This window comes from Neolamprologus multifasciatus, chromosome 20 (assembly GCF_963576455.1).
Source record: "Neolamprologus multifasciatus chromosome 20, fNeoMul1.2, whole genome shotgun sequence".
Taxonomy (NCBI): Eukaryota; Metazoa; Chordata; class Actinopteri; order Cichliformes; family Cichlidae; genus Neolamprologus; species Neolamprologus multifasciatus.
The window spans coordinates 14,936,451-14,962,139 of record NC_140458.1 but is presented as its reverse complement, the minus strand read 5'-3'; the positions used below and the strand labels follow the sequence as shown (position 1 = coordinate 14,962,139).

General features: G+C 39.6%; 1 protein-coding gene across 1 annotated transcript; it reads right to left on the bottom strand.

Moving 5' to 3' along the window:
- Positions 1-353: 353 nt before the first annotated feature.
- prpf6 (PRP6 pre-mRNA processing factor 6 homolog (S. cerevisiae)) lies at positions 354-18,091 on the bottom strand. The gene is made up of 21 exons (XM_085146407.1): positions 17,854-18,091; positions 17,199-17,361; positions 16,944-17,062; positions 16,743-16,821; positions 15,711-15,887; positions 15,040-15,168; positions 14,817-14,911; positions 14,561-14,717; positions 14,143-14,305; positions 13,307-13,425; positions 12,980-13,198; positions 11,576-11,698; positions 11,351-11,472; positions 11,045-11,183; positions 10,791-10,910; positions 9,780-9,956; positions 9,494-9,627; positions 9,092-9,183; positions 7,884-7,998; positions 7,606-7,732; positions 354-2,585 (listed from the first exon to the last, which is right to left on the bottom strand). The coding sequence occupies exons 1-21, from the start codon at positions 18,039-18,041 to the stop codon at positions 2,433-2,435; spliced, it is 2,910 nt and encodes a 969-aa protein (XP_085002533.1). The 5' UTR covers positions 18,042-18,091; the 3' UTR covers positions 354-2,432.
- Between the last annotated feature and the right edge of the window lie 7,598 nt (positions 18,092-25,689).

Genomic DNA, 25,689 nt, shown 5'->3' with positions numbered 1-25,689 from the left:
GTTAAGTACAGACTCTCAGCTTTGAGTTAAACAAAAATATTGCATGAACTGTTGAAAAATCACAACCATCTTTCACAGTCACTTATTTTCAGCAGCTAGAATGTAATTTAATAAATTAACGTGGAATGAGTTTCCTACTTTGTGGTGTTTAGCCCAACATTTAAGTTTTTCATGACTCTTTCTGCCTTGTGTCATCACAACACTAGTGACTAGTGAAACTGGAAAGCATGCGTGTCTGTGCATCATACTGTCTCCAGTCCATTTTTTATTAGATGCTGTATGCTTAAGTTATGAGTCAATGGATGGCTGTGCCAATCTTTTTTTGTCCATCATTCCGGTAAAGGTTGATGTCAGTTTATAGAATGGTGTTTCCAAACTGCTCTGGCAAAGTCTAATCTTTCCTTTTACTTTCAGGTATGGTTTGAACCTTGTCGTTAACCCTCTGTATCCTTATAATTAGAGCCCAACTGACTTAGCTGTATGCCAGTCTATTGGTATCTGCATTTGTAACAGCTCATAAATGACATAGGAGAGAAACGCCCTTCAACCACGTTGTGGGTGTTGATATTGCATAAGTTGTCCACCAGAGGGCACTCTGCAACTTCCCTATTCGCAACCCAACAAACGCAACAAGCAGCTGATCCGTGCAGCTTTGGGCAGGGGATAAAAAAAGTACACGTAACAAATGTTTATGTTTATTTTATGTCTTCTTAAAAAAAAAAAAAGATATCAACAAATATATCGCAATATCATATTTTTAAAATAACCAAATATCAGTATCGTCCTAAATATCAGTCAGGCTCCATTTACAATGGAAAGGATCCCAGGATCATCCACCGGTGTTGTCATCCATGGAAATGTGGACTTTGTTATGTTGCAAAGTGCCTTGGTTTTGTTTTTTTCCTGTCTAAATGATTTGGCCTCTCTAATGCACTTGCTATCACGCTGAAGGAGCTGTTTTTTCTTGTTTTGCAGCTGATATTTGGTCTGTTACACTTGTACTTAAGAGCTTTTGATGGCACATTGTGGTTCACAGCTGCTTTCCAAAAACACGTCACTTGGAAATATCTCACGACCTTTTACCACATTAACTTGTGAAGAAAAAAAAATAGAAGCAGCTCACAAAACAAAATAATAAATAAAATTGGAACACTGTAAAAACACTGGACCAGCTCTAACTCATCAGTGGTATTGGACACCCCTTGAATTAAAGCTTATAAGCCTGTCCTTTAAGTCCATATTGATTATATAACTGTAGCTTTTGTTACATTTTCAGTAACAAAAAAACTGCCATCTTCCTACTTGTACACACAGCTGAATGTTACCCAACTCCAACTCCACAAAGCTATTATAGCCTGCCCTGTTTATCTTTTGTTGCCCTTCTTCTGCCTAACAAGCAGAATACCAACACTGACCAATGGGAGTGCAGACTGCGATATTTGATTGATATCGGTAAAGTTAGTCAGGTTGTTAGCTGAACTAGGCAGACCTTTGGAAGAATTCTGTGGTAATGCATATTAAAATTTAGATGATGCTGAATGATCCAACACGGCAGAACTATAAAATAACAGCAGGGATTAATAGTAAAGAAGATGGGAGACACTCTGCATGACTCTAAACCAAAGAGAAGAGAATGACAGATTTACTATGACATAATCATTTATTTAATAAACCTGAAAGTAACCTTTTATACTCAGTAATATGCTAAAAAGGTGGATTTAGGAATGAATGAATCACTAGAATGGGTGTTTTTCTCTTTAATTATTCAATGCACATGCGACAGCTGCTTACTAGATGATTCATCGGTTGCATCTTCACAGCAGAGTTGCAAAGGGAAAACAATGTATTATTTGCCAGAAGGCGTGTGGGACCTGAAGCAAAACAAAATTCAACGTTTTAACAAAACAAAACAAAACACACCACCTCTGATCGTCAACATCAAGCAGAGCATGACTCAGGAGGTTTAAATAATAACAGAAAAATGCTGTGAAATCCGAGAGGACACCTAAGGGTAGTCTTCTAGCACTTTTAGGAGAGTATAAGACAAGGATTTTAACAAAGAAGCCAAATCACAACAATAGCTGAGGCAACCCCATACACACAGACAGATCAAAAACGTATCCACAAAAATCTCACATCGCAGCCAAAGATCTCCTTACTGCATATCAGGATGAAGAGGGTAACCATCAGTCACTTTGATTTTTTTTAATTTTTTTTTTAAAAACATCCACAGATTTCGTCACTTTGACGTCAAATCATTACTTTCTCCTGACACGTACAACAACAAAAAAATGTAAGGGCGTGTGTAAATACTTTAAATCTGTCAGAGATGGGCAAGTCCTGGTACAGAATAAGCATGTCAATAGCTGCTCACTTCTATACTGGCGACTGCCAGAGTCCTCCAGGTGTTTTCAGTCCAAATTTCCCCACTCTCAGAATGTGTTCTTGATCTTGCTGGCTACCTGTGCTAAGATCTCTCCTGTTTTCTTCTGCCAGTTTAGTACATGTTTGGACTCGGCACACCACAGCTCTCCATGACGGGGCTCTGCATTCTCACAGCGTTTTCGCACCTCTTCCTGCTGCTCCTGAAGCATACAGAGCAGTAATGTTATACAATCACAGCACAACACATGGACCGGCCACACAAACAAGTAAGTGACTACCAACTTTGTGAAGAAAGGAAAAAAAAGCAAGAATGTATACCATAAATAGAAATGCACAAGTGCAGATTCATATAGATGGTGTGGAAATTGAAAGAGTACTTGAACATAAGTTTCTTGGTGTGATTATAGATGATAAATTAAACTGGAAGTCTCATATAAATCATATACATAACAAAATTTCAAGAAGTGTCTCAATCTTGAGTAAAGTAAAACACATTCTGGACCACAAATCACTCCACATTCTCTATTGTTCCCTGATTGCACCGTATTTGAATTACTGTGCAGAGGTGTGGGGCAATACTTACAAATGTTCGCTATCATCAATCTTTCTATTACAAAAAAGGGCCATAAGGATAATCCATAAAACTGGTTACAGAGAACATACAAATCCACTATTCTTAAAATCAAAAATTCTAAAATTCACAGATCTGGTTCATTTTCTCACTGCACAAATTATATATAAAGCAATAAATAACCTGCTTCCTGACAATATTCTAAAAATGTTTTCTAAAAGGGAACGGGGATACAATTTGAGGGGGGAATTAAATTTAAAACATCCTCGTATCCGTACAACATTAAAATGTTTTTGCGTCTCTGTGTGTGGAGTGAAGCTGTGGAACAGACTAAGTAAAGATATAAAGCAATATCCGAGCATGGCGCAGTTTAAAAAGCGGTTTAAGGAGATGATTTTTACAGGGTAAAGGGAAGAGGTAGAGATTAGATAGGGTGTTCTTGTCTAATATTTTCATGTGTGTGCGGGTGCACGGGTATGTTGGTATGGGTATATATATATATATTTGTAGGTTGTGTATCCTTTGAGGTGTTAATGGGGTTATTGAAAATGTGTATATGTGCGTATGTGTATATACGTATGTATGGATAGATAGAAACATATATATACATATATATACATATATATATATATACACACACACACATATATACATATATATATATACACACATATATATATACACATACAGTGGGGCAAAAAAGTATTTAGTCAGCCACAGATTGTGCAAGTTCCCCCACTTAAAATGATGACAGAGGTCAGTAATTTGCACCAGAGGTACACTTCAACTGTGAGAGACAGAATGTGAAAAAAAATCCATGAATTCACATGGTAGGATTTGTAAAGAATTTATTCGTAAATCAGGGTGGAAAATAAGTATTTGGTCAATAACAAAAATACAACTCAATACTTTGTAACATAACCTTTGTTGGCAATAACAGAGGTCAAACGTTTACTATAGGTCTTTACCAGGTTTGCACACACAGTAGCTGGTATTTTGGCCCATTCCTCCATGCAGATCTTCTCAAGAGCAGTGATGTTTTGGGGCTGTCGCCGAGCAACACGGACTTTCAACTCCCGCCACAGATTTTCTATGGGGTTGAGGTCTGGAGACTGGCTAGGCCACTCCAGGACTTTCAAATGCTTCTTACGGAGCCACTCCTTTGTTGCCCGGGCGGTGTGTTTTGGATCATTGTCATGTTGGAAGACCCAGCCTCGTTTCATCTTCAAAGTTCTCACTGATGGAAGGAGGTTTTGGCTCAAAATCTCACGATACTTGGCCCCATTCATTCTGTCCTTAACACGGATCAGTCGTCCTGTCCCCTTGGCAGAAAAACAGCCCCATAGCATGATGTTTCCACCCCCATGCTTCACAGTAGGTATGGTGTTCTTGGGATGCAACTCAGTATTCTTCTTCCTCCAAACACGACGAGTTGAGTTTATACCAAAAAGTTCTACTTTGGTTTCATCTGACCACATGACATTCTCCCAATCCTCTGCTGTATCATCCATGTGCTCTCTGGCAAACTTCAGACGGGCCTGGACATGCACTGGCTTCAGCAGCGGAACACGTCTGGCACTGCGGGATTTGATTCCCTGCCGTTGTAGTGTGTTACTGATGGTGACCTTTGTTACTTTGGTCCCAGCTCTCTGCAGGTCATTCACCAGGTCCCCCCGTGTGGTTCTGGGATCTTTGCTCACCGTTCTCATGATCATTTTGACCCCACGGGATGAGATCTTGCGTGGAGCCCCAGATCGAGGGAGATTATCAGTGGTCTTGTATGTCTTCCATTTTCTGATGATTGCTCCCACAGTTGATTTTTTCACACCAAGCTGCTTGCCTATTGTAGATTCACTCTTCCCAGTCTGGTGCAGGTCTACAATTCTTTTCCTGGTGTCCTTCGAAAGCTCTTTGGTCTTGGCCATGGCGGAGTTTGGAGTCTGACTGGTTGAGGCTGTGGACAGGTGTCTTTTATACAGATGATGAGGTCAAACAGGTGCCATTCATACAGGTAACGAGTGGGGGACAGAAAAGCTTCTTACAGAAGACGTTACAGGTCTGTGAGAGCCAGGGATTTTCCTTGTTTGAGGTGACCAAATACTTATTTTCCACCCTGATTTACGAATAAATTCTTTACAAATCCTACCATGTGAATTCATGGATTTTTTTTCACATTCTGTCTCTCACAGTTGAAGTGTACCTCTGGTGCAAATTACTGACCTCTGTCATTATTTTAAGTGGGGGAACTTGCACAATCGGTGGCTGACTAAATACTTTTTTGCCCCACTGTATATATACATATATATATACATATATATATATCTACATATTAGGGGTGCAACGATACAGAAAATTCACGGTTCGGTTCGGTTCGATACTTTGGTGTCACGGTTCGATATTTTTTCGATACAAAAAAATGTTCATGCCTTTTTATTAATTTGTCATTTATTAAATTTTCACGGCACATTCTGCACCACATCTCTGTGCGTTCATCATTTGTTTGAAGCCAGCTCACCTCCTGCAACCACTTTTCCGAGAATACGCGCTTCTTTTGTGGTTCGGACTCCTGACATTTCTTTGGAGGTGGAGGAACATCACAGTAATTGCTTAAAGGAGCTTCTTCGACATCTTTAAGAGTTCTAAACAAATGTCTGTCCTCCGCCTGAAAATCTTATGTACGCAAACACACGTTGCAACTTCTTATCTTGTGCAGGTTTTTATTTTGACAGCGAATGCGCACCTGCGGACCACTTATGTGCAGCCCTGGTTATTTAGCTCGTCATATTGCAGCCACAGAAATTCTTTTGTCCATGAAACCATAAAGCTGCACTTTCTTTTTGTCTTATAGTCTGATTTGTCATAACTTTTGCGTTTTGTCACTTCTTCACCCTGACCTGTCTTATTTGGCTCAGCAGAACTAAAATATATATCCTGCTGCTTTTACACACGCACTAACATAACGCTCAGCGATTCTCTGCGCGATCAACCTCTCACATGTTTAAGCTGCGGGAGATTTCACTTGTCATGTTTGCATAGTAAGCTAACGATTGATAAGACGATGTCAGAGGAATTGGTGCGCAAATTATCATCACTCACCAATCAGTACTGTCGCTCTCTATACACAGTTCACGCGATTGCAAAGTGAAAGCAGAAAACAAGCGCAAATTCAAACGCGATTTCAGTATGTCACATATTGACAGTGGCCGATGCCAATGACATAATTACCCAGCTACATTTCCGAAAGAATGCAAAAGCATTGACATATATTTTTCCTTCCTACGATAGGCCGACGGGCAGGGCAGAGATAGATTTTGGTAGCCCGACTGGAAAAAAGCCCCAGGACGTCGGGCTAGCGATTTTGCGAGCCCTGTATCTGATTGAGGAATCACTCATCTTTGGAAAAGAGAGTTTATTATGGAGAAATGTCTCTTTCCAAAATAAAAGCTATACTATACGCTTCTTCTGGGCTTCCCACTAGTGCTGTCAGCGTTAATCTGAAATGACATTAATGTCACAACACGGCAAATCTCCGTTAACGAGCTACCGCGGATCACCTCATGAGTGGGGCTGGAAGACGTCAACACATTAACGAGCTAACTGCGCTAACACACTAGTTCCCACCAATTGAGCATTGCTGGCACATCCAACATACTGTTTTACTTTTGTCCATGACACGCTTACCTTCAGGGTCATACGTCACATGAAAACCAAAATAGTTCCAAACGCCAGATGTGAATGAGGGTGGGGGAGGTTCAATTTGCCATGTTGCAACGAGCCTAGCTTCTGTCTCGCTAGCTTGCCCTGCGCTCAGTGAATCTGTGTTCGACTACTCCGCCTAGGCTGCACTGTCGAGCGCAGATCCACTGAGCGCTCAACACAGACAGCATCGTCAGAAGGAAAGTTGATAAAATAAATTAAAAATGTTGTATCGTTCGATACATATGCGTACCGAACCGAAAGCACTGTATCGAACGGTTCGATATCGATACGAGTATCGTTGCACCCCTACTACATATATATAAAAAATGAATAATAAAAAAAATAAATAAATACACATGACATATAATGTAATTGCAAGGAGGTATTTCTGTAGTCTATTGATTACTAGATAGTGGAAAAGGGGTGGGATTAAATAAACTTATGCTTCTTCCTGCTCCTTTTTGAACATGAAAGTTATTTGTAGTTGTGGTTGCTCGTTTTCCTTTTGTTTTGCTTTGTTCATTTGTCTTTTTTAATTCTATGTTGTTGTACTTTTTCAACATGTTCAAAATAAAGATTCAATCAATCAATCAATAAATCATGGAGCTGGAAAAACTAATTACATGTTTATCACGTATGATTTCATGTTTTACAGCACATTTTAATGACTGAACATAAATCTGAAAATTTTAAGTTTATAGCAGCTGACATATTCACTTCATACAATAACAATAAGTAATAACAAACAATTGATTCACAACCAATGCCTGGAGTAAAACTGCACCAATGCAATCAGTACTGAGGAAAACTCACACAGGTACATGAAGAACTAGAAAACTCCACACAGAAAGCTCCCAGCCAGGCAGCAGGTTTGAATCAAACTTCAAATGATTTAATCAACTTATTAATGCATGAACAAAATAGCACAAGTCTAGACACCAGATCCTTACCTCTGTGCCATGCTGCAGCTCAAACTTGTAGAAGAAAGCCCAAGCATCCCCCAGATCTGGCTCAATCTTTACGGTCCTGAGGAACCACTCTCTAGACTTGGTGATCTTACGCTCACTCCAGAACAACCTGACATATGCAGAACATCTCAAAATGTTAAGAGTTTCATACAGAAAGGTCTGCTGAATGTAAAACACCAACAAAATACACATTTTTATATTGTAGGTTATCACAAAAAGTAATAGCTATTACTGAAGGGAGTGAAAAATTCAAGTCATACTTGGCAACAGCGAGCAAGACGTGTGGATCATGTTCACACTTCTTCAAAGCATCCACACTCTTTGTCTTCCTCTGGGGTCTGGCCTCCAAAAACACTGCCTCAGCCCACAGGATACCTTTGAAGGAAGAAAATAAAAGGGGATTGAAATTTGTGCATTAAAGTCCAATAGTGCCAGTGCAATGAACGAAAGTTAAGTCTGCATAAACGTGAAGGGCACAGAGGAAAACAAACCATCTAAAGCAGGTATCACAAACTTAATACCCAGGGGCCAGATTCGGCCCGCCAAAGACTCCAATCTGGCACAGCCTACTTCAAATCAAACTGGGTTGTGCATAGGGCTGGGCCATATCATACCGTTCACGGTAATACCGGTATATGGGCAATGATAAGAAAATGAAATATCATGATAGAATATGGGTAAAATGCGCATGCGCAGTGCCTTTGTTTTCATACGCACATGGTGGAAAAAGCATGGCGGCGACTGAGAATGAGAAGGGCGAAAGTGGATCGGTGAATGAAACGGATGAACCAGAATTGGTTTGTAAAAATGCTCAAACTTCAGTGGTGTGGAACAGGTTGAGCTTTCGTCCGTCAGATACACAACAAAGCACTATTTTTGGTAGAGCATGCTAGCGGCCCGTCGTTATTACTGTGTTTTTTGGAAAATACGGCACACTTAAAATCAATCCTTTGATTTTTCTGAAAATCGACAGTGCCCCTTATAATCCCGTGTGCCTTATGTATGAATTCTGGTTGTATTTACTGACCTCGAAACGATTTTATGTGGTACACAGTGCTCGAAAATCTGTCAAATGTTTTGGCACGACTTTGCTAAGCTACAAACCCGCACCGCTTGATGGATTGTCGGAGCATTACGGCTATCGTAGGGAGGAGCCTCGCGGAGTGATACGTACTGTGCTTCAACATAATATTACCGTGTTGTGTGTGTGTATAACCTCTTTTTAAGTTTTGTGGCTATTATACATGGTTATGCTGAGGATATGTCGGCCAATTTCCACTGGAAATGCCTTTTGGTTAAACTGTCAGCAAGAAATTTGCATTTGCACTGTTAAATTTTTATATAACTTTAATGCACATAAAAAACAGCTGCTTGTTTAACTGAAAATACATTGATGTTGGGGTTTTTTGCACTAATACAGGTTCACAAAAACAAAGCTTTTCCATCTATAGCAGCATTTTATACACACCTGAATTTGGGCACTCCTGCAGGGCTTTGGCCATCAGTGTGTTGGCAATGTTCTTCAGTCCAGCCCTGTACTCCAATCTGACTGACTCCAGCCTGATTAATAAGATCACATGTACTTTTAGATGCCTTTATTTCAGAATTTATGACAATAAATGGTGTTGGTGTTATATATGTTCTTGATTTGCCAGCAATGCCAGTTTCGGTTGATGTGGTTTTGCAAAAACAAATTAAGCCTGCTTCTAGTTTGGAGGCACAAATATAATGTTTTCCAGCTGTAACTTTTTACAGGTTTTCATAGATAGGAGAGAAAAAAAACATGCATGTGCTAAAATACACTGCTGCGCAGGTGACCTTTTCCAAACTAAAACTCTTCCTAGTTCCTTGTTGTTGTGTATTGTCTTACCACAGCTCAGCGGTCTGGGGATTCTTGAGCCGCGCCTTCTCGAGGATTGCTCTGGCTCTGGTCAGCTGTCCCACTCTCTCTTCCAAATGTGACAGCAACAACCACAGTGGCACAGAGTGGGGACACTTCTTTAACTGTACCAATGAAAAAAAAATCCTTAACCCTTACTCTGGTTTTTAATGATACACTCATTTTCATCAAAAAAATAAAACACTTCCTTCCTTTGCATTTGTGGTCAATCCAATACTAAAACAAACCCATGCCCCAAACATAACCCCATCCTCACCCCTTGGTTATAGGCCTCTCTAGCTTTATCCATATTTTCACACTGCTCCTCGATTTGGCCTCGCATCATCCAAAGCTTAGGGAAGTCCTCGTAGTGCTTCAGGGCCTCGGTGCACAACTCCTGGGCAGCTTCTATGTTTCCCAACACCCACTCCAATTTCACTGACTTCATAAACACCTGTAGAGATTACAAATACAAATGAGACCTATGAAGTTTTATATTTGCAAATGCATTGTAATACACCTGAAACAGAATAATGTAAAACAAGGAAAATGCTTATACTGAACCCCAGTACTTGCAAGTCTATACATCAGTTTTATCAAATGCCAACTTGCTAAGTTTTTGCCTAAATGCTTAAGTGGTTAACACTAAAACTTTGTGTTATCTGATAGGACAAGCAGTACAGCAAACATTAAGGCAGATTCTCTTACTCACATCTGTCAGAATACAACAAAGATAAAGGGGAGTGTTGGCAGGTCACTTGACAGACAGAGTGGTGGTTTAAAAGCTTGGCTGACAACATCTGTCAGCCTATGTGGTACTGAACCTCATAATCTGTGGAAAACCTGCAAGCCTGAACCTGACAGTGTTCCCAGAAACAACCTCAAGGAAATTGCACCATTATGTAGAGAGCAGTGGTTTCAAAACAGAAAAATAAACTAACACTTGAATCACTCATCCAAAATGTGTCAGAGTTCAAAAATTAATAACACTACTTGAAAAACACAATGTAGTACAGTTCATAAAAGGCCAGTCAAAGTGAAAGGACAGGATTGATTCAATGCAAAAGCAGTCATACTCAGTGCAAGTGACATGAGATAACCTGAACAACTTGATTTCATTAATCTTCTTATAAAAATATTCAGTTTCCTTTAATAGCTTTTTAGGCAATTCTATAATTCAACCAAGTATTAAAAGCTCAAACAGAAAACCAAGTATTAACTTTTATCCTTTCTACGAAGTAACCTTTACAATAGTTCCCTACTCTGAAATTCACACAGATACACTTACCCTGGCTGTTGGTGCACTGCTGCGGGCCTTGGCTAACAGTCGACGGGCTCTTTCATACTCATTATTCTCCGACTCCAGTTTGACAGCAGCAAGCCAGATCTCTTCACTGTTTGGGTTAGCCTAGGAAAACAGACAGAGGAGGACAGAGGGTGAGGAGAAGCAGAAGGCACAGGATAACAGAGTTAGACATAGGTATACATAGATTACTCTAATATTTGACATGCTGTATTGAGAAGTGAATGCTTTTTAATTACCTGGAAGGCCAGAGCAAGGATGCTTCTGGCTGCTGGCACATCCTCAGCCAGCCACTTGGACTTGGCACCCATTAGCCACAATACCTCTGCTTTGGGGCAGTGAGCCACAGCCCTCTGAAGTAAAGCCTCCAAGGACTCTCTGAGAAATTAAATGTGCCATGGAAGAATAATGGATGTGGCGGCGGCGACGAAGCAGCAGGTCATAAAGCACAGGAGCAAAAAAGAATAAATAAGTATAGTGATGCAAAACAGCAAATGTCACCTTGTGACTGCTAATGTTTGCATTTGGTAATTAAAGCTTGTCACCTGGTGCCATGGTTCTTCTCAAAGTAGGCAGCTCTAAGCCAGACACTTTTTTTACTTGGGAATACTTGGAGAGCATGGGCATAGATGGCTCTGGCACACTCCAGCGCCCCGTGGGCCACACACTGAGGCACAAACACACAACCATCTCACTGTTAAATTTAACTACAACAGCAAGTATGTAAAAAACTTATTTTAAAAAACCCAAACTAATCTCTCTATACTTACACTCTCAGCATCTTCCATCCAGGTGTGTTTGCGGTCCTCCTCCTCAATTCCAATCCCTATGACAGCCCTTATCACGGCCTGGCAGGTAGCCACACTACCTGCTTTGTCACACTCCTCTGCGTCCTGCAGGGTATGAACAAGCATTTAGAAGGATAGACACTTTGGGAGAAGAAGAAGAAGGGTGCAAAAATTACTGGATGAACTGCTGGTATCAATTCTAGGTAAGTCATTCCAATGAAATGATAAAGGGATTAACATGAAAATGATTCTAATATTAATTAGAAAGAAATTTTAAAACTGACATCAGAACACCTGCAGATTTATAAAATAATAATAATAGTATTAAAGCTGACAGACATTAATAAGCAAATATTTGCGGTGACAAGAAAAAAATGCCACTGGCAAAAAAAGAAACAAATAAAACAACTATGCAAAAGAGGAATTTCAGTTAAAGGCAATTACTGCAAAACAGCTGTGTACTGCACTAAACAAAACATTAGACACAGTGCTGTGTTGTTTTGCATCCATATGAAACATCTTGTGTGAGTTGTTTGCTGTTCTCACAAGCCATTCATTTAACATGTTCCACACTTGGCAAGTGGATTGCTGGGGAGCCAAGGAAGTGCAGGGTTGACTTCAAAGTTGTTAGGATAAGTGTTCTGCATATTCTGGCTAAAAGCCGTTTTCTCTTCACAATAGTGAGACAGGTAATGTGTAAACAGGCAATTCTCTGGAGCCTTTAGGGGACTCTAGTCATGTAAATGTAAAATAAAGCAGTAGTTTGTCTTTGTAAGGTTGTAATTTGCTTTTGCAGGCTTGCAAACTTAACTCCACAGCAAAGTCTCTAAAAGAGTAAGTCCAACAACAACCAATGAACAATTCGCAATAGCAAGTTCGTATGAAATCTCCCAAAACAGATCCTCGCTTCAAGTTTAAGTGCAGCAGGCTGTTCAGCGTGAATCTTTGGGCCTTTTCAGAAACAGGATACGTCACTGTTGGCTTTCTCACTTAGTTAAAGTGATTCCCTCATTCAGGCATGACTCACTTGTGACAAAGACGAATGAGCATGCCTGTGAAATGGCTTGTTTATTGGCTGTTGCCTGGTCAATCACAAGTTGTTAGCCAATGAGCATATCCTCTTTTTTTTTTTTTTTTTAAGGAAACATACTCAATGAAAATTGAAATTGAATTAAATTGAAAATTTAAATGCTAAGAAAGACATTTTTTCCATTTTGACTCTTTGTGACTTTTTGAGTCCTCAGCTATCACCGTCTGTTGGCCTTCAGATCGAATGCAGGTTTAAAGCACATCACAGTTCAAAGTGGGAGCCACTCACACAAGCAATTTGGTCTCCCTTTATGTTCTCAGTCATTTCAAAGAAATCAGAAAGCCCCAGAAACAAACCTGTATCCACTGTTCTCTGTTGATCTCCACACCATTGGCACGCAGAGAAGTGATGGCTCGGTCAATGATCTTTTCGACCATCTGAGTGTTCCCATTGGCCTCCTCCAGCTTCGCAGCAGTGATCCAGATGTGGCGATCAGTGGGGATATTCTCTCGAGCTTTGTTCAGGACACGACGAGCGTTCTCATACGTCTCTAACCGGGCCAGTGCCAGCCAGAGCTAGAGAGGACAGAGAGTTAGTTAAAAAGTTCATTGCATATGTTCATATATTGTGCTGCACTCTGAGACATTCAGTCCAATTTCCAAATGTTCATGTTGGTGAAGTACCTCCACACTTGTAGGGCAACACTCCACAGCTCTGCTGAGCATGATCCTGGCATCCTCTGGTTCCTCCAGTTCAACAGCTGTCTTCCACAGTCGAACTGACTTGGATACATTTTCCAGCGCTATGACAGGGAACAGTTAAATAAATACTAAGTCATTTTGCTGATGCTTCTTCAATGCAAGAATTCATAAAAACAAGAACACAAAAACTATTTAACAAAGATCCTATAGAGCTAAGTGAACACAAGCACAGACAACAAAAATAAATAACATTTTCTGTAATAGCAACAGTGTCAGCTGGGATGGGAGTGTGCTTTGTATGTAACTGAGAAAAGTAGAGCAGAGGCAACTGAACATGTAGAGGCGGAGTAAGCTCTTCCTCAGAGGAAACACTGATCCATCTCTGTCAGTGGGGTATGCTGCTGGGAAGTGTTAATAAGCGTTTGTGTGTGTGCGTGCATGCGTAAGTTAGAGCATTGACACCATGGTTAAATAGGGTGTCTCGCTTTGACAAGAATCCAGAAACACAGCTGCCAAATGTAACTGTGATAAAATCTTTTGTTGCAACCTTATGAGTAAAGAAAGTGAGCAGATCTGTGTGGGTGATTTTATAAGAAGATAAACAGATTGAGACTGGTCTTGAGTTTTGGCCCTGCAGAAATTAAGTTGCTTTCTTTTGGCAGAAATGGTTCACTCTGATACGCATTGCTGGGAAGGCGCATGAACCTCGGCTCATATCACAACAGGAAGACGAATTTCTGGTAATCTGTGAATAAATAAACACAAGCACACAAAAAAGCTTTTTGTTAAATATTGGAGGGAATAAACGACAACCTTACCCTTTCTGAGGACTCGTTTCTTAGCCCTGACGTCTGTCTCCAGCTCTGCAGCTCTGATATAGATGCGCACAGACTGTGGAAGGTGACGGACAGCCTGGGCTACCACGGCTTTAGCTGTGTCACCAGGCTGGAGCCTGGCAGCCTCCAGCCACACATCCTCACTCTAATCCAAAGGGAAAACACTTATTTAAACAGGAAAGCACAAACTATTGTCCCCATTTGCAACTTATTCAAGAAGTAATGCTACGTCTTAAATTTAAGCAGCTGTTACATTATAATACTAGAGATATACTAACACCATATTATAAGAAATGCAATCTTAGAGATTATAGGGTTAATTTGAGCAAAATATCCAGAAAACATCAGCATCCTTGTGTTCTCATTTAATAGTTTTATTGTACTGTTTAACTTCCTTTACCTTCGGACACATCTCTGTGCCTTTCATGATCAGGTTTCTGGCCACCTGTAACTTCCCAGTCACCTCCTCCAGCCTGGCAGAAGCAATCCAGGCAGGTGGGTGATGGGGATTTGTTTCCCTCACTGATTTCAGCAGCAGACGAGCCTTCTTGATGTCACTGAACAAGCAGAGCCACAAATAAGCGATTAAACACATATACACACAGCAACTTCTTTTACACAAATATAGCAATCTGATGCTGTCAGTGTCTCTCTACCTGATGTCTCCTCCATAAGTGGGGATCATAGAGTTAAGATCTGTCAAGTAACCCTTGGGATCCACTACTGTTTGTCCACTCACTGAGTCAGACACCTGAATACAGAAAACATGTAGACAAAGGGATAGAGAATAGTTCAGTTGTTTCTATCAGTATAATGGCAGCAGCATGAATCCTAGAAGAAAGTAAAAGTGAAAGTTGCGCTAGGTGATGCATCATTTACCTGACTGAGCCTCATATCCATGAGCGTGTTTCTGGCCTGACCAATTTTCCTCATATCCAGTTCTCCGGTCCCTGGTGTCATCAGACCAGGTGTCATGCTTCCTGGATAAGGTGTGTTCAGACCTCCCAGCTAGTAGAGATAGGAAACAATGTCAACAGAGAGGAGCAACACAGTCTGTGAGAAGTCTGTCATGGCACGTTTAAACAGCTCTTGAAACAAAAGCCTGAATCATGTAACACTTTTCTAACCAATGCAAAATGACACAAATTACTTCAATCTTTTAATTTAAAGTCAAGCAATGACTTTTTCTCTGTTAAGAGGCTATACCTCTTAAAAAACTCAACTTTTTAAATCAGCACGCCGTGTCTCCATTTTCAATTCATGGACATCTACCTGCATGCACAGGTCAATGAAGTGTCCCTTTCAAATGTATTTTAAATGCCAACAAAGTTTGTGTGACCAATTACTGTAGCAACAGGTGTCCAGTCTCTTAAACAAACAAAAACTGAGCAAACTGCTGTAACTGGAGAGTAACTTTTGTTTTTCTCCAAGGAGACATCCTGACTCCTGCTGGGCCATAGTGAAACTACACCCTGAAGTTTAGTGAAGTGCACTTGGAAGTAAATATGAGTTACAAAAATTATTTCTATTTGTATACACAGTATACTGACCCCTTGCAACGGGTCAACAGAGGTGTGGTTCTCTCCACTCTGCAAGTGTTTGGAGAAGAAGCTGTCAGGGACAGGGGTGAGCTTCTCATAACGGGGATTCCTCTGGCGCTTGTTTCTGGCATCTCCCACTTCAGGAATGCTCAGCCATTCCTCCTCTGACACCTCTGCAAGCTTCCTCTGTAGAGAAATGGTAAAGTAAGATGTTGGAGAAAAGAATGGGATGTGAGCATTGCTTTCATTTACGATTGTTTGATAATACCTGAGTACCTAAGCTAAATGTGATTTACTGCACAGAATCTGCAAATATCTGTACTGATTAAAATAGCACCTCTATTTTAATCAGTATTTTATTTCCTCAGTAAAACAAGAAAAGGGAACACTGTTTCAGAGACAAACATGCAAGGCACTTTTCACTACTTGGCTATGACTAAGCTTATTTCACAGAAAGATCTTAGCCTGGGAATTCATTGCTTAAAAATCATGAATCTAGAGACTATAACCGATCCTGCCTGTGGCTGTCTCATTGTACAAATCTTCCATTTAAAGCACAGTGTATGCTGTACTGCCTGCACACGCTTACTATTTGCACATCCTCTACAGAGAAAACAAAAAAGCACAGTATGACAAGAGGGGCACCACAATGTCAACTGTATATATTTCATTTGTGTAAGATACTGGGACATTTATAATTAAAGCCATTTTTGTATATTAGAGCTATTTTATTATATTGCATCACTTTGCAATATATTGAAATATTTAATTTATTTTAGTTAGCTGCTGTTCTTACAGTCTTGGAGAAACTCTGATCACATAACTTCCTCAGGGATTAAAAAAAGCCTTCTGATTCTGATTTAACCAAAGAATTGCATTGGATAATATTAATCCTTTTCTTCTGTAGATATGATAATAAAGCCAATAAAACCAAAATGCATTTAAGATGCTTTTAGTGCAAAAAGAAGACAAAATTAGATTTTTTTAAACTCCATAAATGATGCAGAAGAGAGGTTTGGAAAATTAGGGTCAATCTCTTACCTTTAAATCTGAGAACTGCTGCTGAATTTTTGGTCGCTCCATACGGTATTTCTCAATTTCCTCCTTTTCTCTCAGCTCCCTAAAATACAACGACAACCATGAACAAAAGACTCCTGCAATATAAAATCCACATTATATTTGTAAACAAATACACTGTGCATTGATTAAAAAATTAAACAATAGACTCTTCTTCTTTGTAACCTTCTTTCTTTGCGTCTTTCATCCATCCTCTTGTCCAGCGCTGCATATATAGCATCGGCTTCCTCATCATCTTTCTCATAGGGCCCACTTGAGAACAAGCTACCTGCATAACCATTAAACTACAAGAGAAACAACAAAGTATGACAAGATTATCAAATTAACTGCTCATAATACAAGGAATTGGCTTTAAAATTGTGACTTGATCATTTAAACTCTCAGAAAAAAACACCTTTATCTACAACAAATCACAGATACCTCATCATAGTTGGTGTCATTTAGATCTTCATCGTCATCATCCTGGTTCTTTTTCATTTGGTCCCCGACCGTTCTCTTTCCAGGGGGTGCATGCCGGTCATCCACTGGATCATTAGCATCACGAGCAGGACCGATATCAGATCGGGTGGTGAAACCAGTGGCACTGGAGGGAAAAGCATTCATTTAAATGTGACATAAATAAACACAGCCTGGCCAAAATTATACCGCGAGATCTTTACTCTTCTCTATAACACAGTGACATACGTTTCCATGCTTATAACACTATTTTGATCACTATGACTTTTTAACTTAAATTTTGCTCGCTTGTCTAAAACAGATTACATAATAAATGACTATGGATTTAGGAATTGCATATATTGACATTTAATTCTATTTGAATTAAATTTCAATTTAACAGTTCACGTTTAGTAAAGCAATTAAATCATAAAACCACTAAACTATTTAAAAACATGGTAAGGGAAACGATATGCACTTTATTCACGTATAAATTATATATATAGATTAACCAATTAATTTATGTATTGTAAAACTAGCTCGTACTTAAATTTTACTCCTTATTAACTTGGGTTAGTACGATTGGAAAAAAAAAACCGGGTCAATCTGGTTAGCAGCATGTAGCTGTAAGTTAGCTCACCCTCTGCCGAGACCGGGAACGTAACCGAGCGGAGCAGGCATCCCTAGAAACGGCTTTTTCTTTTTTCCCATGAGCGGAGAGGCGAGGGGCATTATCGGGGGCCCACCACTAGCCCCCGCCGCCCCGGTGCCTCCCGCAGAAGTTTTGGAGACAATTTTAGGCGCTTGTTTTGCACCAGTGCTAGCCATCGTTGCTCACACGACGAGACGATGAAGAGCCGGATAAACAACAGTCAAACTTCCGCTCCGAGGAAAAAGAGGCCTATGGTCTAGAAACGCCTGGCAGCGCCCCCACAGGACTGGCGGATTATTAAATATTATTATTACTATCTTTATTTTACAATGTAGTCAATATTATTTTAGTTTAGTTATAGCAAAACTGTTATACATTAACTATTCGGTTAATATTTATTGTTTTGAATGCAACTTGCTGTGAGACTATGTGGATGAATTTATTTCTTTACTTATGTTTTCAGCAAATTGAAATTTGCACAGAAGTCACAAGAGGGCACCACATCCTGAAAAATAATGCCGCTATGGAAACTCATTGAACTCAAGGGCCCGACTGTTGCTTCACAGCAAGAAGGTCGTGGGTTCAAAATCAGTCTGGAGCTTTTCTCTGAGGAGTTTGCATGCTTTCCCTGTGTCTCCATGCCTTCCTCCAACAGTGCAAAGGCAAGCCTGTTAGAATAAGTGGATGGATGGATGGTGTTGCATAAACTATCATCTGACTTTTGTGTGAAAACACCAAAAAGCTACATATTGTTTTATTCTGAGATATTTGTACTTCATTCTACTTAACCCTAATGGTACAAACATCCTGGCAGTTCCCTAATAATCAAATACCGAAATAAACGTCTCACATTATTTCATTCATTTATTTTATGGTTTTGTTTTCCCATAACAATATGTCATAAATGGACCACCTGAACCTGACCACCTGATGGGACACATGGCACAGAAACACCCTAACTGAAACACACAATGGCAAAATAGCAGTAATGGCATTTTCAATATAGAATACTTACATGCATACACTAACTTAGACATGTGTTAGCATATTAAAGTCCCAACCTATTTAACATTATGAGTGAAAAAATATCCATTATCCTCTATATAATGTGAATATTCAAACTTGAGACATGAAACTGTAATAGTAGTAATTACATATTAATATGGCATTTCTGGGTTTCCTCCCATAAGATGAAATTAGTCTGTAGGCTACAACACTGCGCTTCAATCACATTTAACTTCACTGATGCACAGTCTGAGCCTCGGCTCAGGCTTTTACATTTTTCTTCATTTACATCGCCTGAAGGGCAGACATTATATTACTCCCGAGAGAAGATGCTATGATGAAAATGGACTGTCAGGCACATTAGCCGATATATAGCTCACGCAGGACTAATTTAAACACGGAGCGTAACTCAAGCCTTTATTTCATCCAGCTATTGTATGGCCTATTTTATTTTTCCCTGATTATTTCAATGATTGTTTGATTTCAACTGGAGGATTTTTATAGTCACACATAGAAATCAGAATTATGTCAAGCCTGAATTGACAGGGAAAGGTAGTAGAGAAAACCCCACATCATATATCTGCAGTCTCTCATAGTCCTGAGCCATAATCCACTTCAGTCTCATTAATGATAAATTGTCTTTAAAGTATTGGCCTATATTAAGAGTGAGAATTTCTCAGAGCCTGATCCAAGCACACGTGTAGTACCAAGATTAATTTGCACAATAATTGATTCATTATTCTCTGCTACATGAGTAATGGTTACTATACCTAAATGAATAGAAAAGGTGTCTCCAATAATCTGATTTATATATTGGTAACAAAAGTGTGTTTCCATAAGCATAAAGCACCTAGCAGGAATCCACAAACCTCCACCTCACATGCAGACACGAACACATTCAAATCTGCAATTGTGATGGCAGTGGAAGCAGAAGATGGTGGATATCTGCTCCGGGGCTGGGAAGACTGACTGAGTAACGGCGGTCTCGCCAGAGATCATGCTATCATCATTTCCTTTGATGTGCAGCCATAAAACATTTGGCAATGCTTCCTGTAATGCAACTGTGAGTTGGAAGCTGTGTCTCACATTAATAAAATTTTAAAAAAAAATGACAAAAAAAACATTTTTTTCTACTTTACCTGCATCATAGACAACTTGGCATCATGACACAAGAAGTCTAAAAGGGACTCATATTGACCTCTACAACTCATCTGCATGAAAAAGACAACTTCCTATATATGTTTGTAAGCAAATAGATCAAGATTTTGACTGACAAGCCTTTTTTTTTGCCTAGTCATTGTTATAGAAAGGCCTTTTTTTATAACCAAGCAGTGCTGAAGGACAATAATTTAATGGCTCAGCCTATTTTTTTTTTTTGTTTTAACAAGACTAATCACTTCAATTAGCAAGAAAATGCATTTTGCGTTATAGAGATTCACAAAATAATATCTCTAATTTCATAATAAATACTTTAATTTGTGATCTGGTGATACACTGATGCTTGACAAACAAAAGTGTAATTGGAAGAATAAAGTGTGCTCTAAACAAGTGAAATTACAAAGAGAGTAATTGTGAATATTTTAATGGGTGTATTTCCATGCAAGCCTACAGTAATGTGTGCATTCTTGCATGTTATTCATTTACGTGTGGGCCAGTTTGCATGGATGGCATAACTGAGTTTAATCTATTCTTTCAGTGCACAGAAACTCAGGATGGAGAAACCAGTGGACTTCTGCCTCAACCTGTGCTACACCAGATGTCTACAGTGTCATGTGAATGCAAAAGAATAGGGTCCACAGCAGTTAATAGGAAGATACCGAGAATTAAAAAGATGCAACATCTCAGCCAAAAGCAGCATGTTTACGGTCCACTAATTGAACGAAGGCTGCTGTTTGGAGGAAGAAAGCACAGGAGGGCATATGTCAAGATGACAGGTTTATTGATATGCTTAATGCAATCACTACAAGCACACACCTACACTCACAAGACACACATCATTCATTTTGCTGGGATTCATTGTGAGTTAATATTAGCTCATTATATTTTACAATACATTCTGGACAAAGGGAAAAAATAGGACACAGACAAAACCATTTTTCAGTGTGCAGACATACTAAACTGAATGACTGTGTCTTAGCTGAAAGCAGTCTACCTTAACAATGCTCATTTCATACGTAGAAGAAAGTCCTGGGAGGATAAATGATTTATTTAGAGCTTGATTAGTGGCTGTTTATTATCTGAAACAAAGAGAAGTGTCCTTGTGGAAGGACAACAGTAAATTCCTATTAGGGCTTTCCTTTTGGAGTGGCTATCTACAGCTGTTTTGGCACAACAGGATGTTCAATATAATTTCATTGATCCACTGAGTAAAACAAGGCTTTGGAGGAGGATAGTCCAATAATGAGTCTAAGGCAGGATCTGCGACACTGTAAAAAGGAGGGAAAAAATGGTGGTGGTTTTTGTGATGTGAATACTAATGCATTGACAGTTCAGGCAGTCGTGGCAAATGCACATTGCAGGTCAAAGTTAATGCTGCATTAGGCTAATTGCTATGTAAAGAAAAAGACCCCCTCCACTCCTCTCTTTAAGCAGTAATAGGATCACCACGAGTCCCTGGTGGGAGGGAGTCTTGTTTGGCCCATGCACAACATGCCATGTTACATGTCCTCCTTGTAGGCATTTAGTTTTTGCTCAGTGTGGGAGAAGAATGGAAGCATGTGAATTACCCTCACTGTGGTTTGATAAGAGGTTTCTCATATTTTTTGCATTACATTTGACAGCTAAGACAATCCAAAGTACAACTGATTTGTTTCCCTGATGGGTGAATAGATAAACGAGATTATTGAGTGAAGCTGTTTTCCTGCCACGTTGCCTGTTGTCTGCTCAAGACGGCGGGGTTATTTAGACACGGTGAATCGGTTCATGATGCCTTCTGTTTTCTCTGCTGCTGAATTTCTTGAGAGGAGAGGAGAAGAAATATAGATCTCAGGGGACCAAACACAAAAGGGTCTTCATTTATATATGGAGAGAGAGGGAGAGAGACAGAGAGGAGAGAGCTATTAGACACTTTAATGTTATTTTCTTGTCTCATCATTTATGTCACAAAATCCAACTTGGTATTGGCGTCATCTGCTCAACCACCCCCCCCCCCCCCCCAAAAAAAAAAAACAACAAAAAAAAACAAAACACACGCACCTGTTCCCTTGTGAGCACAATAACAGACATAGTGTGCAAGGATAATACAATGAGACTGGGGGATGGTTTACTGCCCTGAAGCCAGCCACCACAAAGTGACATGTGGTGACAGGAAAAAGGATTAAAATGTAATTATTCTCATATACTACTCTTCTCTATCCATTGTGGTTCAATTAAAAATATATATTAAACTATATTTATGTGTACTCATATATTTGAAAATAATAGCAGTGCTACATGCTACATTAACAGAAACAGGAGAAATTACTGCTCTATAATATTGGATTTGTTACCAATATCCTTTTTACATATTATTAATATATAACTATTCTGAATTGGTGCAGTTCTCACCTTAGGAACACATTTCTCCGCCCACATTAGCTTTTCTCATTGTGTCTACACATACAGCTAAACACATTTTGTTATTGTGTCGATGCACTTCCTCTCTCAATCTCAATCTCACAACTTTACTTTTGTCAGTCAGACCTACATGTCTCTTACTTCTCTGCAGAACACTGAGGCCACTCACACACTGTCAGTAGTGAAACTGTCCCCCAGTTTAAAGCTAATGGAAACATATTGCCTCAGTCTTGTATCACAGGTGCACATCATGGCATTGCTAATTACACACAAGCATATTCTGTTCTTATATGTAGTGGGGCTTTAATGTATTATGTATTCATTTGTAATGTTATAAGTTTACATGTTTCATCACTGTCTGTTTTCTCAAGCATATAGGGTCAGAGGTGGCAGCGAGTGAAAGGGATGATTTACAAGACAATAGTGAGACATGCTATGATTTACAGTTTGGAGACAGTGACAGGAAAAAGAGCTGGAGATGGCAGAGCTGATGATGTTAAGATTTCACTGTGAGTTACCAGGATGGCCAGGATTAGAAATGAGAGGGACTCCTCAGTTTTAGGTTTGGAGACAAAGTCAGCGAGGTAAGCCTGACAGCCTGGACACGTGCAGTAGAATGATAGTGGATATATTGGACCAAAGCATGAAGATGAAGCTGCCAAGAAGGAAGAAAAGGGGCAGACCACAGAGAAGATTCATGGATGTAATGAAAAAAGGTTGGTGTGAAGATGCTGGAGATAGGGGGAGGTTGTTGATCAGCTGTGGTAACAAATTAAAAGACTGGCCAGAGGAAAAATAAAAAGAAGATAGTTTCACATTTATCATCTTGCTTTTCAATGAAATAACATTTTGGAAAGTATCAGATAAACCTTTCACATTTCATTTTGTGTCAGAATGCCTTTTACTCTACATTAAGGCCATAGTTCTCACAGTACTCTTGCCAAAAGCAGTAAGATTTTGATAAAATTATAAAACCATTTGGTGTTTAAGTATTACAGTTTTTCTTGATAAATTTGGTGTAATTCTTATATCACAAACATCATTCTCACCACTCTTAAGGCACTGCTCAAGACAAGCATTTTTTCCAACACAGATTCACTTGTGCAAAAGACACTAAAACACTAAAAACCTTTTTGCACATATGTAAAAACATGGAAAGTCAGTCACTGAGTTCAACTTGGTGATCAACAAATAAAAACCCTTGCATGAGGAAACACAGTAATGCACTGGAAGAGGTTTACTTGCAACAAATAGAAATACAAACTTTTAGTCTTGTTTCACAACTGCTCATCCCAATTTCCCTTTCAAGCACATCCCCAAGGATGCCCTACTGGACTGAGATCTGGTGACTGTGGAGTCAGTCTTTTAATGTCTAATTTTGGGGAGTCAGTGCCAAATTGTGCCTTGGTTTCCTGTTCTTAGCTGACAGCTGTGCCCCCCAGTGTGGTCTTCTGTTGCTGTAGCCCACCTGCTTTTTACAGACAGATGTGTTGTGCTTTCAGAGATGCTCTTCTGCATAGCTTGTTTGTAATTAGTAATTTTTTGAGTTACTGTTGTTCTCCTATCATCTCAAAGCAATCTGGCTATTCTCGTCTGACATCAACAAGGTATTTTCACCCTGAGAACTGCTGCTCACTGGGTATTTTTCCCGTTTCAGACCATTCCATGTAAACCCTGGAGATGGCTGTGCAGTAAAATCTCAGTACATCAACAATGTCTGAAATACTCACACCAGCCCGTCTGACATCCACAACCATGCCATGTTCAATCATCTTTCATCCTTATTCTAATGCTTGGGTTGACTTCAGCAGCCTGTCCTGACCATGTCTACATGTGGAATGCACTGAGTTGCTGCTGATGTGAAAGGCTGATTAGATATTTGGATCACTGTGAAGAAGGGGAGAGGGAGGTCTGGGCTTCTCTGCTTAGGCTGCTGCCCCCGTGACCCAGCCCCGGATAAAGTGGATGAAGATGGATGGATGGATGGATCACTGTGAAGTGTAGGGGAAAAGGAGTACCTAATAAAGTGGTTGCTGAATGCATGTAGCATGACTTTACTGGACTATACCTTAGTTGGTTCTATGTTCTCAGACTGTGTCTATTTTCTTTGTCTGTTTTCTGATGCATAATGTTTCATGAATATAATTTTGCTTTTCTCCATTTCATCAGTTTTTTGAAGTTTCAAAAAAATCCTTTGCATTTCATTTTTGTTTGTGAAAAAATGTAACTCTACATTATAGTTTTTCTCAATCAATTTGGCTCAGTTCTCAGAGCAGAAAAGTCATTCTCACCACTCTTAATGCATTCTCGAAACAGATTTTTCATAACACAGACTCACATGAGCAAAACACACTCCAACAATCAAAACCTTTTTCACTATGGAGGACCACAAGAGCCACATGCATCGAAATAAAGAATTCTGTGCTTAAATAATGAATTGTAGAATAAAATTCTGCATTTGTAAATTCATTTTTTGAATTCCAATTTAATAAACTGCATTTCAAAATCCTTTTTCCATTTGCTCTTTAATAAACTGCATTTCAAAAACCTTTTTCCATTTGCACTTTAATAACCTGCATTTCAAAAACCTTTTTCCATTTCCACTTTAATAAACTGCATTTCAAAATCCATTTCCCTTTCCTGTTCGCTCAGGGATTAGTTGCTGGATTAGCTGCTGGATTAGCTCTTCGATTAACAACTTCCTTGTGGCTATTCAAATTAGCCACACCATGGGATGTAAGGAGCTCTCTGATTGGTTGGACAGATACAGGCTGTCTGCCTGGATTTTTCTAGCTCATAGCTTCGCCCTGCTAAGAAGCGTGTGTGCTTGTACAAAGGTCGTTCAGCCTCAGGGTTTACACTCGGCTCGACGCAGATATGTGAAGAATGAAGGGACCCTGCAGCGAAATGGAGAGCCCAACCTCTGACTGAGTGCCTGTTTTCGCAGTCTGACCACCTGTTGAAGGTAACGTGCTAACATGGCTAACGCTAGCATCATCGCACATAGCCCCGTTATTTTAAGTCATTGTTGATTTTGTCTTCACTCTCCATCCCTTGCCAAGCTGCACCTGTGATTCTGCGGCTGCTCGCTGATGAGCTGACAGATAAGATCTTTTTTTTTTTTTTTTTTTTTTTTTTCGCCTCTGTCCCAATTTGGTTCTTTTAGCCGTCAGAATTGTTGTTGAAGACCAACAAGGATACCCAATGGATTTATTTTGCAAATGGATCATCATGGCATTGCCGTATTGGTCCATTTGATCGACC

Excerpts from the sequence above, each read along its gene's own strand:
- prpf6 (XM_085146407.1), bottom strand. The coding sequence starts at position 18,041 with ATGGCTAGCACTGGTGCAAAACAAGCGCCTAAAATTGTCTCCAAAACT. Across the intron at positions 15,169-15,710 it reads CTGTTGACCCGTTGCAAGGG|CTGGGAGGTCTGAACACACC; the intron begins GTCAGTATACTG and ends TATCTCTACTAG. Across the intron at positions 14,912-15,039 it reads TGGATATGAGGCTCAGTCAG|GTGTCTGACTCAGTGAGTGG; the intron begins GTAAATGATGCA and ends TTCTGTATTCAG.